The 14,317-nt window shown below is 36.8% G+C and overlaps 2 protein-coding genes across 2 annotated transcripts; both read right to left on the bottom strand.

Moving 5' to 3' along the window:
* Window positions 1-1,746: 1,746 nt before the first annotated feature.
* LOC113522403 (gustatory receptor for sugar taste 43a-like) lies at window positions 1,747-4,721 on the bottom strand. The gene is made up of 4 exons (XM_026908077.3): window positions 4,415-4,721; window positions 3,503-3,612; window positions 2,592-2,756; window positions 1,747-1,824 (listed from the first exon to the last, which is right to left on the bottom strand). The coding sequence occupies exons 2-4, from the start codon at window positions 3,575-3,577 to the stop codon at window positions 1,747-1,749; spliced, it is 318 nt and encodes a 105-aa protein (XP_026763878.3). The 5' UTR covers window positions 3,578-3,612; window positions 4,415-4,721.
* LOC128199971 (uncharacterized) lies at window positions 3,660-8,609 on the bottom strand. Its single transcript, XM_052895877.1, has 7 exons — window positions 8,444-8,609; window positions 7,821-8,014; window positions 7,243-7,384; window positions 6,082-6,228; window positions 5,234-5,329; window positions 4,415-4,600; window positions 3,660-3,670 (listed from the first exon to the last, which is right to left on the bottom strand). Exons 1-7 carry the CDS (start codon window positions 8,607-8,609, stop codon window positions 3,660-3,662), a joined length of 942 nt encoding a protein of 313 aa, XP_052751837.1.
* Between the last annotated feature and the right edge of the window lie 5,708 nt (window positions 8,610-14,317).

Below are 14,317 nucleotides of genomic sequence, written 5' to 3'. Positions count from 1 at the left end.
ATCCCGTTAGCGCAGGCGGGGTTACAATTCCATTTTTATCCACCAAAAAAAAAAAACCGTGGCAGTATCTGTTATACTTACCTATTTAGTAATAGACTGATACAACAGGTAATTTGATGACCCCCGTAGCGCGGGGAGAAGGGATTGCTAGGAATGGGGATTAATAGTTCCACTGGGGAGGAGAAGGGGATGGAATTAATGTAGATTACTACTCCCATTGCCAGCGATATAATATTGCTGTCAGGCGGATCTGCCTGCGATTCTCTCTTGAAACCGTCGTGCTAGATTATAGGAGTATTTATCATGGAAGGCTAACTGACCTGCTTTCATTCTTTTTATCATTCATATATGGATGGTATCGTATACCGATAGCGCAGGTAGGGTTGCCATTCCATTCTCACTCATTAACAAAACAGCTTCATGGCTAGCAATATACCCTTGGTTGCCGAGGGAAAAGGATTGTTAGTAATTAGGAGGTTTTTCCCCATTGCTATTAATATACCCCATCAGGTCGACCTCCACGCGGTTTTCCCTGGTAATCATCGTGGCTAATTTATCGTTGAATTCGTCAGGATGGGCTAACTGACCTGCCTTTTCATCCTCACCCCATCCATTTCATCTTTCCATCATCCCTCACTGGTGCTCCGCCAGTGTATATTGATATAGGGCTACCATTTCATTGTCATCTATTAAAAAACACCCTCGGTTGCCGATGGAAACCATTGTGGTTATTTCTTATCAAAATTCTTAAACAACTATTTAAAAAACAAGAAAAACAGTGTATAAAGATTTGTAGTGATGCTTTCTTTGCCCATTACTTTGATTTATATCCAAATATAGACAAAAAATAAATGTTTGTTTAAAAATCATTGAAAATGACCACCTTTTAAATTAATATATGTACATTAATTCGTAAGCAGTACATACATATGTATATTGATATTATGTCAGAAAAATCTGGGTATTTTTTAATCCAATTACTTGCAACATTAAGAATAGTGATTTTAAAAAAAATGTATCAAATTGATTCAATTAAATGCTGATTACATGTTGACAGCTTTTTAACACTTTATATAATCTAAGACTTAGTATTTATAACGGAGAGGATTATAATCACTTTATATCTCAGTTAATTTTAGAATTAACGTATCCTGATTACGCTGTCGAAATAGCGGATAAACATTGGATGGGATATAAGTTATTTTCCATAACACGAATTAAATCTGAAATGTCACAGCCGTTAATTGTACATTGCTGAACATAGAGCTCCCCTAAAAGAGGAGTTTTGCCAGGAATTATTACGCTTAGCAGGATTCGCGATCGCAGTTAGGCGTCAGTGATGTTTTAAGACAGATGCTTCAGCTACGTCCCTCTACCACGTAATTCCCATACATGCCTCTTACGACTCCCACAGGAAAGAAAAGAGTCACTCTTACATGTCTAACATATATTTGAATATATTTTGCTTGACATATAATTTGATATAATATTTACAATAATAGACTTGGTTTGACTAATAATTTAAATAACTCTTGTGCTACTTTTTAGCTTGTTACTGTTGAGTTTCTTGGTCAAACTTCATACCTGAAACAGTATTCTAAATGGGCGGTAGAATCCTACAAAAAAAGAAAATCTATTCAAAAATACTTGTAATTAAGTTTCTTTAAAAATATATATATTTTTATTCTTATATTATTTATTTAAATATAAAAGAAAATACATTTTAATTGAAAGTAATTTTATTAATTAGAAACCGTCTACTCTATCGGCCGCTGTCTGGAACTGGAAGATGATGACGAGGTAAGTTGAAAGGATTCCCACAATCTAGAAAAGAAATACTTCATAATAACATTTTTATCAGAGTGTACTTAAAAGTCTATCACCTGAATTTAAAATAATAATAACCAAACGATAGATTCCCAAACTATTTTGAGCAAGAGACTTGTTTTCCAAAACGAACTGATATCCCAGATCTTCACAACCAAATTACTTCAAAAATCCTTTTCAGATTTTTTTCCTATTGCAATAAAATACTTACTAATTTAAAAACTTTTCTGTTGGTTAAGTGAATGAACTTGAACAACAGTATTTATGGCCAGACTAGTTATATGTATATGAATGTGAGGGAGTCTTTGTACAAAAGTCGATTGCTTGGGTACCTCTGTCCCATTCGTGGTTCAACCGTGAAGTAGTTGTGTTTGCATGGCTGTGTTTCGGTTTGAAGGGTGGGATATGGCGTGAATTTACTGGGCACAGAGGAATAACACCTGAGTCCTCAGGAATGGCAACATATATATATATATATATATATATATATATATATATATATATATATATATATATATATATATATATATATATATATATATATATATGTATATCAATAATAATTAATAATTCCCTGTTGAAGCTTTCCCTGAAGACTACAATATGGGGTTCTTCAAAAAGTGTATACAAAGGTTTCTTTAGCGTTGGCAAATCGAACGTGACACTTCTAGTGTTGCAGCCGTCCATAGGCTACAATGACCGTTTACCGTCAGACGGTCTGCATACTTGTTTACCACCTTTGTGGTATAAAAAAAAGTCATTACCGTAGCGCATAATGGTCTTCCCATAGTGAACATCCCAAGCGGTGAAAATGCTACTTTGTTCAATGTGAGATGCTTGTAAAATTGGTTCAATTCCGCATTCAGAAGATTGTCTGCAGCTGATGCTCGATCTGTCAGGAGGCTGACCAGTATATGAGTGCGATTGACCTGAACAGGAGAAACTTTTTTTTAAGCAGAAATAGAAATCATAGGTAACAGTTTGTTATGTTTAATCTTATAAATCAATGCAATACCATACATATACCATACAGTCGTTTGCTTGGGCATCTCTGTCCCATTTGTGTTTCTACCGTGAAGCAGTTGTGTTTGCATGGTTGTGTTTCGGTTTGAAGGGTAGGTTATGACAGAGAATTTATAGTGTACAGAGGAATAACACCTGAGTCCTCAGGAATGGCAACGCATGGGGGGTATAATGGGCGAAACAATATACTCTGTTATGTCCATGGTACTGCTCACGTCTATAGGCGACGGTTACCACTTTCCATCAGGTGGGTCGTCAGCTTGTTTGCTACTATAAGTTGCATAAAAAATATTACATGTATATAGAATTAAATGAAGGAAATAATATAAGTACTTAAAAGGGCTCATCACTTCTCTCTCTTGCGACTAGATTCTTTCTGCTTGTTGTAGAGGTATATGACTGCAATGTAGTCCCAGCACAGAATGGGCCACTCCTTCCTTTCCCGTGGATGTCGTAAGAGGTGACTAAGAGAGCATAATGGTCGAGGGATAAAAAAAAAACTAACAGTGGTTGCCAACTCGCCTGCCAAGCATGGCAACTATGAGCACCTCTCATGGAGGAGGCCTATGTTCACTAGTAGACATTTAACAGCTAATATGGTATGGTATATGGTAATGTATCAATGTGCATAGTAAACTTGAGATGTCAGTACTTCTTCCTGCGTCCAGTGACATGGTTCCACTAACAGAATCAAGCTGATGAAGTGTACGATACACCACAAGAGCATCTGGAATACAGCCTGACTCTGTTCTTCTGGGCTCTCTGTTGAAAAATTTAGAAAAATCATTCATTGTTAAAATTAAGCATATTTACAATCGATCTGCGGTGGTGCTCGTATTTATTAGGATAATTTTTTATGCAACTTAGAACAGCAAACAAGCTGACGGCCCTTCTGATGGAAAGTGGTAACCGTCGCCTATAGACGTGAGCAGTACCATGGACATAACAGAGTATACTGTGTCGGCCTTATGGAAATGCAAGAAGGGTATCATACTCTTCATGCGTTGCCCTTCCTGAGGCCTAAGGTGTTATGCCTCGGTATCTTGTAATTTCATTGCGATATTCCACCCTTTAAACTTGCTTTTAGCGATAAGGCCGCCTTTTGTATATGCACATTCTGTATAAATACTCCTTGTATACATCTCTACTGTGCGCAATAAAGAGTTCATTATTATTGTTATTATTATTTAAACTGAAACATCAAAATCAGTTCATTAGTTTATTTTTTAAACCAAAATAACTTTGTTTTGCCATGATTGAATTCATGGTTTTTTTTGATGGGTGTAAATGGTATGGTAACCCCGCCTGCGCTTACGGGATACGTTGGCGAAGCACCAGTGAAGGGTGATAGATGAGAATGAAAACAGGTCAGTTAGATCATCATGATGAATTCATCAGGAATTAACCATGATAGTTTTTAGGAAGAACCGCGAGGAGGTCCACCTGGTTGGGTATATTGCTAGCAATGAAATTCTCAGTCTCCATTACTAACAATCCCTTTCTCCCCGAATTAAATCGGTTTCGTGGAATACAATTTTAATTAAACAGTTGCAAAATAACATACGTATCGCCAAAGAGACGTAATACGGCGTGATGACGAGGTGGATTCCGTAGAATACGAGCAGTAATAGTAAACTGATCTCGTGACATTTGGTCACTTCTGTTACTATGTGACAGAAGTTGCTGAACGAGAGAGCAATATGGCGAACGGTTTCACGGGTCTTCTTACTTTGTTCCGATGTAAAATGCCCTGTAACATGAGTTTTATATAAACTGATAGATATTTAATTCGTTAATTTTAAACTTTCACGTTCTGTGGGCATCGTGTAATGAATACGATAGCCCGATCCTCTGATTGTGGGTCAAATTTATTATAGGGGCCATAAAATGATTTGTTTTGTATTTTTTTTTTCTACTACCACTACCAGAGAGAGACTTTGTACAAAAGTCGATTGCTTGGGTACCTCTGTCCCGTTCGTATTTCAATCGTAAAGTTGCCACGTTTAGCAGACGGATTGGTTAGGTTTCAGAGATATTTTAAGATAGACGCTGTTCGCCCTCCCTTAGTCGTCTCTAACGACACCGAAAAGAAGGGGTGGTCTTTTTTTTTATTTAACTTAGAATGGCAAACAAGCTGACGGCTCACCTAATTGAAAATGGTAACTGTCGCCTATAGACATGAGCAGTACCATGGACATAACAGACTATACTGTTTCACCCATGATACCCCCCATACATTGCCATTCCTGAGGACTCAGGTGTTATTCTTCTGTACCCAGTAAATTCACGCCATATCCCACCCTTCAAATCGAAACACAGCCATGCAAACACAACTGCTTCACTATTGAAACACGAATGGGACAGAGGTACCCAAGCAACTTACCTGTAAAATACTTTTTATTTCTAACGACGTTGACAGATTTTTCCCCATTAAATGTGGCCCCATCATCATCGTTTCCGCAGATGTTCTTATATGCGCCTGCCATAAAAAAATTAATATGAAAAGACATTAAGGAAAAGATCTAAATACTTGCTTATACATATAAAGCTTGCTGCTGAATGAAGCTGAATCATTAACTGTTAAGTAAGAGATATTTTTCGTTAGTAATGCGGACTGCCAGTCCTATTGCTAGCAATGAACGTTATCAGGTCGACCTCCACGTGGTTCCCCCTGGAAACCATCGTGCTGAATTCCAGGTGTGTTCATCACGATGGGCTAACTGACCTGCTATTTCATTCTCACCTATCATTCCTCACTGGTGCCCCGCCAGCATATACCGTTAGCGCAGGCCGGATTACCATCCTATTGTCAACCAATAAAAAAAAAAGAGTGATGAACGACCTGATAGAAAATGATCGCCGTCGCCTTGATCATGAAGAGCACCGCGGTATCACAGTATAATGCCCATGGTATCCCTCGTCCACTGCCATTGCCCAAGGCCTATGGTGTTGTTAAATTGTTGTGTTATCTAATAGGTACACTCGAAATATTAGTTAACAGTTCGCCGTTAACTGTCCACTGAGGTTTATCTTACTCATAGGTAGATTTTATTCTTGGATGGATCTTGCTTTTAATGACTGAATGATGATTAATGACGAAACTTTTAATGGTGAAACTCGTAATTTATGTACTCGTATACATCTTCTGATGTATGATTATGGTTATTTCTAATGATTATAATTAATTATCTGTAATAATTGTCATAATTTCATAATGATCATTTGATTAACCTTCATTATCCGTTTGTGTTTCTAATGCATTGTTTAGATTCTTCAACGTAGAGTGGACAGCCATAGCACCCACAGTGAACTGGGACTGAAGTAATATCAAAGTCATGTATGTGTAGGAGAAACTCAGGTAGAGGTTTGATATCAACTCTGCGAGATAGAAAGAGAACAAACTTATTCCACATTAATTAATTTTTCTTCCTTAACTTACTCCATTTTGATTGTGGCAAAGTTTAATTAACGGAAGTATACCATTATTTACCGCAAAAAGAATCCCCAATAATAGTTCAGAATTATGGAGAACATAGCTTAACACACACACACATACACACACACACACACAAATAAATGCAAATGAAATTAAATATAATAATTCGAAATTTTTCTTCGCATAAAATAGTATTTACAATCCTAATGAAATTATTATGCAATAATTTCAATAATAGTAATAACAAGCTATCAAGCGAAAAAATCCTTATCAAAATTGGCTCAGAATATGCAATAGCGTCATAAACGTATAACTGTAGAAGTGTATATGTTGTAGTTTTTTTTTTTATATACGAGTAATATTACCTTCTATATTTAAATTGTGTATTAAGTATGTAAAAAGAAATTAAATAGAAAGTAATAATAATAATAATAATAATAATTCTTTATTTGGAACAAAAAGATTACAATATTATTGAAAAACGATGATATCCGCAGAAGTAAAATGCCATACTTTTGATATTTATTACAATATTATTGAAATAACGATGATATCCGCAGAAGTAATAAGTAAGTAGAAATTGTGTATCCCTTTCCTGAATGCCATACTTTTGATATTTATAAACATCGATAATATCGGTATAGCAATGTCTATATATTGAGATTTTCGGACTTTATTGACCTTTGGGTAAAAAAGAAAGTCATAACCCATTTCGATATAGCTTATACCAGTCTGATATCTATATTCACTGCTTTCGGGTTCTTTAATTCGATATTTTATTCGATATATATATTAGATCACCGATATCTAATATACCCGTTATTAGGCCAATATATATTGTAAGTACAGTAAGTACAGTAGGCATATTGGTATAGCTATATATTACCACTCCTATTGTATGGTCGTCCTAAGACATTTTTTTTTAATACTATTTAAGATCAAAAAGAATTACTTACGATCTCTATTCAAACGGTCTGCATGTGAACGCGTCGTCCAGATGTCCAGCGCCATAACTAGGATGAACCCAAAATATGAAATGAGCAAGATCGCCATACGTACTCGCTCTTTTGAGGACTGGATATTCATGTTCTTATTTATCTGAAATCAGATAATAATCAACAGGTAAAGCTGTATCTGGGGCATAGTTTTATATGGATATAAGACGTGGACACTAACTCAAAAAATATTAAATTAAAGCCTTCGAAATGTGGTGTTGGAGAAGGATGCAGAAATTTTACTCGAAAGATGAAATTAGTAATAAAGAAGCATAGCTTAGAGTTAAGGAAAAGAGACAAATTATAAAAACTGTTAAGGTTAGTACTTATGAACATTATAATAGAAGGTAAGATAGAAGGAAGAAGGGGAAGAGGGAGACCGAGAAATAGGTACATAACGTAGATTCAGGTAAAAATTGATAACGTAATGTATCAAAAAGTGAATAGACACGCTAAAAATCGTAGTGAGTATCAAGAACCAAGCGCAGCACTTAAACAGGAATGACTCTCTCTTGAACCGAATACATTTTAATAATTACCTTACGTAATTCATTTAAGTACTCTATCATGTTGTTCATTCTGTAGGGGCCCTCGTAAGCACCGACCAGCGCCGATAGCAGTACCGTCCCAAAGTCCACGATCCACAGGATGCGTTTAGTAGGTGTGCGCATACGCACAGCTCTGGACGGCTCCATGTTTAGATCCAACACTAAGCCAACTACTCCCGCGGAAACTAGAACACAAATCTGTTTCTTTGATAATTAGAAAAACAATAATTGATAATTATAATAATATAACAGTAGATAGATAGATAAATAGATATATAAATAATCCTGAGTCCTCAGGAATGGCAAAGCATCCGGGGTATTATGGACCAAACAGTATACTCTGTAATGTCCATAGTACTGCTTATGTCTATAGGCGATGGTTACCACTTTCCATCAGGTGGACTGTCAGCTCGTTTGCCATTTAAAGTTGCATTAAAAAAAATTATTTGCATTCCTTGCAGCACACAAATCACAATCTATCTATGCCCACAGATATAAATACACAGTAAAAATAGATAAAAGAATAAAAAGCAATAATTCTAGCAATATTTTGTTTTATAACATAGGGGCAACATAATAAACTAGTAAGTAGTAATATTAGAACAATAACTCACCTATAACAGATACTATTATGACATTGTAAGCATACACGTAGGGCGAGAAGGTAATGAGCCAGCCGGCGGGCCGCCGCCGGAGCCGTAGCGGCGCGACGCCGACCGCGCGAGATACGAGCAGTACCACCGCCAATGCGCCCCACACCATGCATTGCGGACGGGACATTGGACGCGCTCTGATGGATCTAGTATTTTTTTTCTGAGACATTGGAAATACTTTCATGGATCTTATGTTTTTTTTTAATGGATAATAATGGAATGGTGCCGCGTTATCGGTATACACCAGCGGGGCATCAGTGAAGGTTGATAGGTGAGGATGATATAGGTCAGTTAGCCCATCGTGACGAACTCAACAAGAATTGTTCACGATGGTTTCCAGGGGGAACTACGTGGAGGTCGACCTAATAAGGTATAATGCTAGCAATGGGGCTGTCAAACTCCGTTGCTAACAATCCTTTTTCCCCTCATGGATCTTATGTTGGTATTTAATTAATATTAAACTATTTCTAATGAAATAGTTTCTATAATGCTAATGAAATAAATTCTCAAATCTATACTTATAATAAATCTGTAGAGAGATCAATTCTGTACATGAAATATATTTCCAAAATAACTATCAGGGGGTGATTAGTGATCGATACTGATGCCAAAAATACAATCAAAAAAATTTTTGTCTGTCTGTCTGTATGTTTGTTATAGAAACAAAAACTACTCGCCGGATTTTAAAGAAACTTGGTACAATTATTCTTCATACTCCTGGGCAGGTTATAGTATACTATTGATCACGCTACGATCAATAAGAGCAGAGCAGTGAAGGGAAATGTTGGAAAAACGGGAGATGTTACTACATTTTTAAGCTTCCGTCGCGTGCGTAGCCTTAATGGCCACTTTTTAAAATATAAAAATGTCCACCCGTGCGACGCCGGGACAGACGGGCCGCTAGTTTTTAATAAATTAAAAGATTCGCTGGGCAACTGTGAAACAGACTTCCTTCTAACATACAGGATAGTCCTTCCATTATTTCAAGAAAAGGTTGAAATATCATTTTTTAACTAATAACTTATAATAATACTTAATACTGTGCACTTATTATTATATCGTATATGTGTATATATTGTATACTATTATATACGGACTACCACTCCCATTGCTAGCATTATACCTTGTCAGATCGACCTCCACGTTGTCCCTCCTGGAAATAATCGTATTAAATTCCAAGTGTATTCATCACGATGGGCTAACTGACCTGCCTTTTCTTTCTCACCTATCCTCCTTCATTGGTGCCCTAGCAGCGTAAACCATTAGCGCAACCGGAGTCACCATCCATAAAAAATAATGGTACAATAATATCCTTGTCAGGGGGGAAAGGGATTGTTAGTAATGGAGTTTGACAGCCCCATTATTAGCAATATACCTCCACGTGGTTTCCCCTGGAAACCATCGTGAACCATTCTTGTTGAATTCGTCACAATGGGCTAAATGACTTGCTTCATCCTCACCTATCATCCTTCACTGGTACTGCGCTAGTGTGTACCGTTACGTAGGCGGGGCAACCATTCCATTATCATCCATAAAAAAAAATATCTTTGTCAGTTTCAGTCAAATCCAAATCATTTTAAAGGCTGGCGAGTAAACATTACGAGATTGTTTTTTATGTTTAGTTTTTATGTACCAAAATGTTTATCGAGCGATGGCACAGCAGACTAAACAATATGACATAGAAACGTTATTTTTTTCATGTCATTATCTTGTTGAATCATTATCATTACGAATATAATAAAATTGTAACTACATGATATCTGTACATGGGAGGTATTTTTTTTTTATGGGTGAAAATGGTATGGTAACCCCGCCTGCGCTAACGGGATACGCTGGCGGAGCACCAGTGAAAGGTGATCGATGAGAATGTAAACAGATCCGTTAACCCGTCATGATGAATTCATCAGAAATTAACCATGATAGTTTCCAGGGGGAACCGCGAGGAGGTCGACCTGGTTGGGTATATTGCTAGCAATGGGATTCTTAGTCTCCATTACACATGGGAGGTATTTAAAAATAAAAAAATATGCAGGGTCTTTATAAGGGCCTTAATATTTGTCTGTTTATGTCAGTCTCTATATTTGATGCAGCATCACGAAAAACTAGTACATCAAATTGGTAGCGTTCTTCATTGTCGTGTTTTTAAAGATCTAACTTAAAATCTGGTGCATGTTTTGTTTATTTATTTATTTATTTATACTTGATTGTACACACTATAAAAAATGTAACAGAAGTAAGTAAATGTACAAAGGCGAGCTTAACTTAAAAAAGAGTTCTCTTCCAGCAACACCCAATGTGGGAAGGAGCATCAATGTTTCGTCTTAATACACCAATTGGAAGTGGTGAAATCCACGCGTACAGGGGGGAAATTGATTGTTAGTGTTAGTTAGTAGTTAGAGATTTAATAGCTCTATTGCTAGCATAACACCCTATCAGGTCGACCTCCACGTGGTTCTGTCTTGAAACCAAAGTGGTTAATTCTTGTTCAATTGGTTATTATGGGCCAACTGACCTTCACCGGTACCCCGCCAGTGTATACCGATAGCGCAGGGCTTACCATTCCATCGTCACCTATTAAAAAAAATCTACGCGTGTAAAGTAGCGGGTGAAAAGCTAGTTCAATAAAAGATTGTTTACGAATTAGACAAACAAATTTTACTCAGAAAAAAAAATTTCAATAGTAAACTGGTATGTACAGCACAAATAAATTATATATAACATCAATATCTCTGCACACAGATTAGCAACGTGTTTCGTAGACAGATTACATTTAAAAATACATATTTGAATTTAGAACGCGGCATTGAATTTGCGAATTTGTAAAATACATTTTGCTTAGCAACAAACTGGAACTCTTTGCTCGAGGGAAAAGGGATTGTTGGTAATGGGGAGTAACGACCCTATTGCTAGCAATATACCCTACCAGGTCGACCTCCACGTGGTTCCTTCTGGAAACCATCGTGGTTATTTGCAGATGAATTCGTCACGATGTGCTAACTGACCTGTTCTTATCCTCACCTATCACGTTGTTTTTGCAGAGCAATGAATAGTTTTTTTAATGATAATGTAATCCCATCTGCGCTAGCAGTATAGACTAGCGCGACACCAGTGAGGGATGATTGGTGAGGATAAAAAGACAGGTCAGTATGATGATACTTACTATCAGAGATAGTTGACACTTATTAACAATCCCTTCTCTCACTTTCCCGAGGGTTATGCACCTAGGGCTTGCGAAATGCGGCCATGCAAGCACACTTGTTACAAAACAGAAATACGAGTGGGACAGAGGTACCCAAACGACTTTTGTACAAGTCCCCCTATGATAAATATTATTTTTTTTGGTACTTACGTTAGTCTGGCGCGTGTTTGGAAATAATAATGGATGGAAATTGTCTGTCGAACTTGGCTCACGACGTGTTAATATTTATTTGCCTACAATTGTTTTGTTTTCGTAAATCAAGGATTTGTTAAATTATACATTTCATTATTATTGTAAGGTGTCATACATTAAATTGGTCGGTGAGTTAGAGACCGCTTCATAACGATACTATCCACGCTTTATGGTTTTATTCGTCGTATTAGATAGTAAGGGATAATATAGGTTTCAAATGAAATATCATTATGCGACAAATTTTTTTATGTAACTTAAAACGCCAAACAAGCTGACGGCCCACCTGATGGAAAGTGGTAACAGTCGCCTATAGACATGAGCAATACCATGGATATACTGTTTCGCCCATGATACCCCCCATGCGTCGTCATTCCTGAGGACTCGAGTGTTATTCCTTCCCTTCAAACCGAAACACAGCCATGCAAACATAACTGTTTCACGGTAGAAACATTAAGGCGACAGAGGTATCCAAGCAAACGACCTTTGTACAAAGTTTCCCTCTGATAAACTATTGAGCGAGGGGAGAGGGGTTGTTAGTAATGGGGCTTAAAATCCCTATCATTAGCAATATATCCATTCAAGTTGATCTCCACGCGTTTCCCTTGGAAATCATCGTGGTAAATTTCTGTCTAGTTCGTCATGATGGACCAATTGATCTACATTTATCTTGTCTTCCCCCACTGGTGGGCCACTTACCTATACGCTAATACAGTCAGGGTCACCATTCCATTATCACCATTTAAAAACTGTTGGTCAAAAAAAGTTCTTGAGTTGAGGCGGTCCTATACAAGGAAACGCAGTGTAGGACAACCCCCCCCCCCCCCCCCCCCCCCTTACTAGATGGAGCGACGATCTCATATGTATTGTAGTGAGTCAGTGAGTCAGCTAACTGCATAGTTAACTCGGAACCGGACCTTATGTCAACTGCTGAACATAGGCCTTCCTTATAAGGGGAGTTTTGCCAGTGGTTGTCACGCTTGGAAGGTGGGTTGACAACCGCAGTTAGGCTTTGGTGACGTATTAAAAAGACGCTGCTGGCCATCTCTAGTGTTTGTTAATTTGAAAGAAAGAAAGAAAAATATTTATTTGGCGCATATCAATAACAATTACAATTAAAACATAAACAATTATATACTTAAAGAAAAAGGAAATATAAAAATAAAACTTATGCCTAATTAGAAATTATGCAACTAAAATGGTCACCACTCAGCTAAGTGTTTAAGCATTCTTATATAACGTCTGAACGCTGTAAAAATTTTATGTGGAAACAATTTGAATTTAATTAATTATTTAATTTGGTTTATTTTAATATGGATTTATCATTAGTAGGTACAACTCGTGTTTATTTAAAACTAAACAATTAATATTATAGAAATAGCCACGCCTCACGGTTGTGTCAACCATAGAGCTTGAGAGACGGTCAACAACAAGGTATCTATTATTTGTCTAATCCAAATAATTTGTTATTCAACCCTACCATTATTTATGAAGATTAATAGGTGCTTTATATAGAAGTGATCACACTTAAATACACGGTACAAATATACAAAAAAATCCCACATTAAAATAGGTACTTTAGAATTGACGCTTGTCGTATTTTAACCAACTACAGAAGAATGGAGGGTAATGTGTTTCGGTTGTACCTCTATTTGAAAGTATTATGTATATGTGCAATATATTCTGATGTGTGTGTGTGTGTGTGTGTGTGTGTGTGTGTGTGTGTGTGTGTGCGTGCGTGCGTGCGTGCGTGCGTGCGTGTATGTGTGTGTAATAAATTCAAATTTTAAAGTTATTAGTTTTTAATCCGATCCGTGTAGTTTGTTTTAATTTGGGCAATAAAATATCATTATTTATATTGATGTGAACGCCATCGTGTAGTCTCAGCATAGAATGGGCCACACCTTCCTTTCTCGTAGATGTCGTAAGAAGCGAGTAAAGGAACGTAATGGTCAAGGGATGGGCATAAGCGTCACTCTTGAAAAATCTTTAAAAGCTTAACTGCTATTGCCAACCCGCCTTCCGAGAATGACAACTACTGGCAAAACTCCCCTTATGGAGAAGGCCTATGTTCAGCAGTGAACAGTTAACTGCTGAAAAAATATTGATGTGAGATCAGTTAGAGAAAAAGAATAATTAAAATCGGTGTAAATATCTCGTTATATAGTGTAACAAAATATTTTATTCCATAAATAATTAAAGATTGTGACCCACAAAAACAACTGGCTTCAAATGTAATAGAACCAGTTATTTTGGTCTAACTACTGAATCGTTATTGTTAAAAAATCTATGGGATCAATCTGTAAGTATATACTTTCGGATAAAAAATCCAAATCGCTCTAGAACTAACGAAGATTTTTTTTTTACAACTTAGAATGGCAAACAAGCTGACAGCCCACCTGATGGAAAGTGGTAACCGTCGCCTATAAACATGAGCAGTACCATGG

The sequence above is a fragment of the Galleria mellonella genome, unplaced genomic scaffold, assembly GCF_026898425.1.
Source record: "Galleria mellonella isolate WM207_F2 unplaced genomic scaffold, CSIRO_AGI_GalMel_v1 utg312, whole genome shotgun sequence".
Classification (NCBI taxonomy): domain Eukaryota; kingdom Metazoa; phylum Arthropoda; class Insecta; order Lepidoptera; family Pyralidae; genus Galleria; species Galleria mellonella.
Note: the sequence above shows the minus strand (reverse complement) of the source record. Positions and strands in the feature narration are given on the sequence as shown.

Excerpts from the sequence above, each read along its gene's own strand:
- LOC113522403 (XM_026908077.3), bottom strand. The coding sequence starts at position 3,577 with ATGCTCTTGTGGTGTATCGTACACTTCATCAGCTTGATTCTGTTAGTG. Across the intron at positions 2,757-3,502 it reads GTCACTGGACGCAGGAAGAA|GTCAATCGCACTCATATACT; the intron begins GTACTGACATCT and ends TCTCCTGTTCAG. Across the intron at positions 1,825-2,591 it reads GAAGACCATTATGCGCTACG|ATTGTGGGAATCCTTTCAAC; the intron begins GTAATGACTTTT and ends TTTCTTTTCTAG.
- LOC128199971 (XM_052895877.1), bottom strand. The coding sequence starts at position 8,609 with ATGTCCCGTCCGCAATGCATGGTGTGGGGCGCATTGGCGGTGGTACTG. Across the intron at positions 8,015-8,443 it reads CATAATAGTATCTGTTATAG|TTTCCGCGGGAGTAGTTGGC; the intron begins GTGAGTTATTGT and ends TTTGTGTTCTAG. Across the intron at positions 7,385-7,820 it reads ACTTAAATGAATTACGTAAG|ATAAATAAGAACATGAATAT; the intron begins GTAATTATTAAA and ends ATCTGATTTCAG.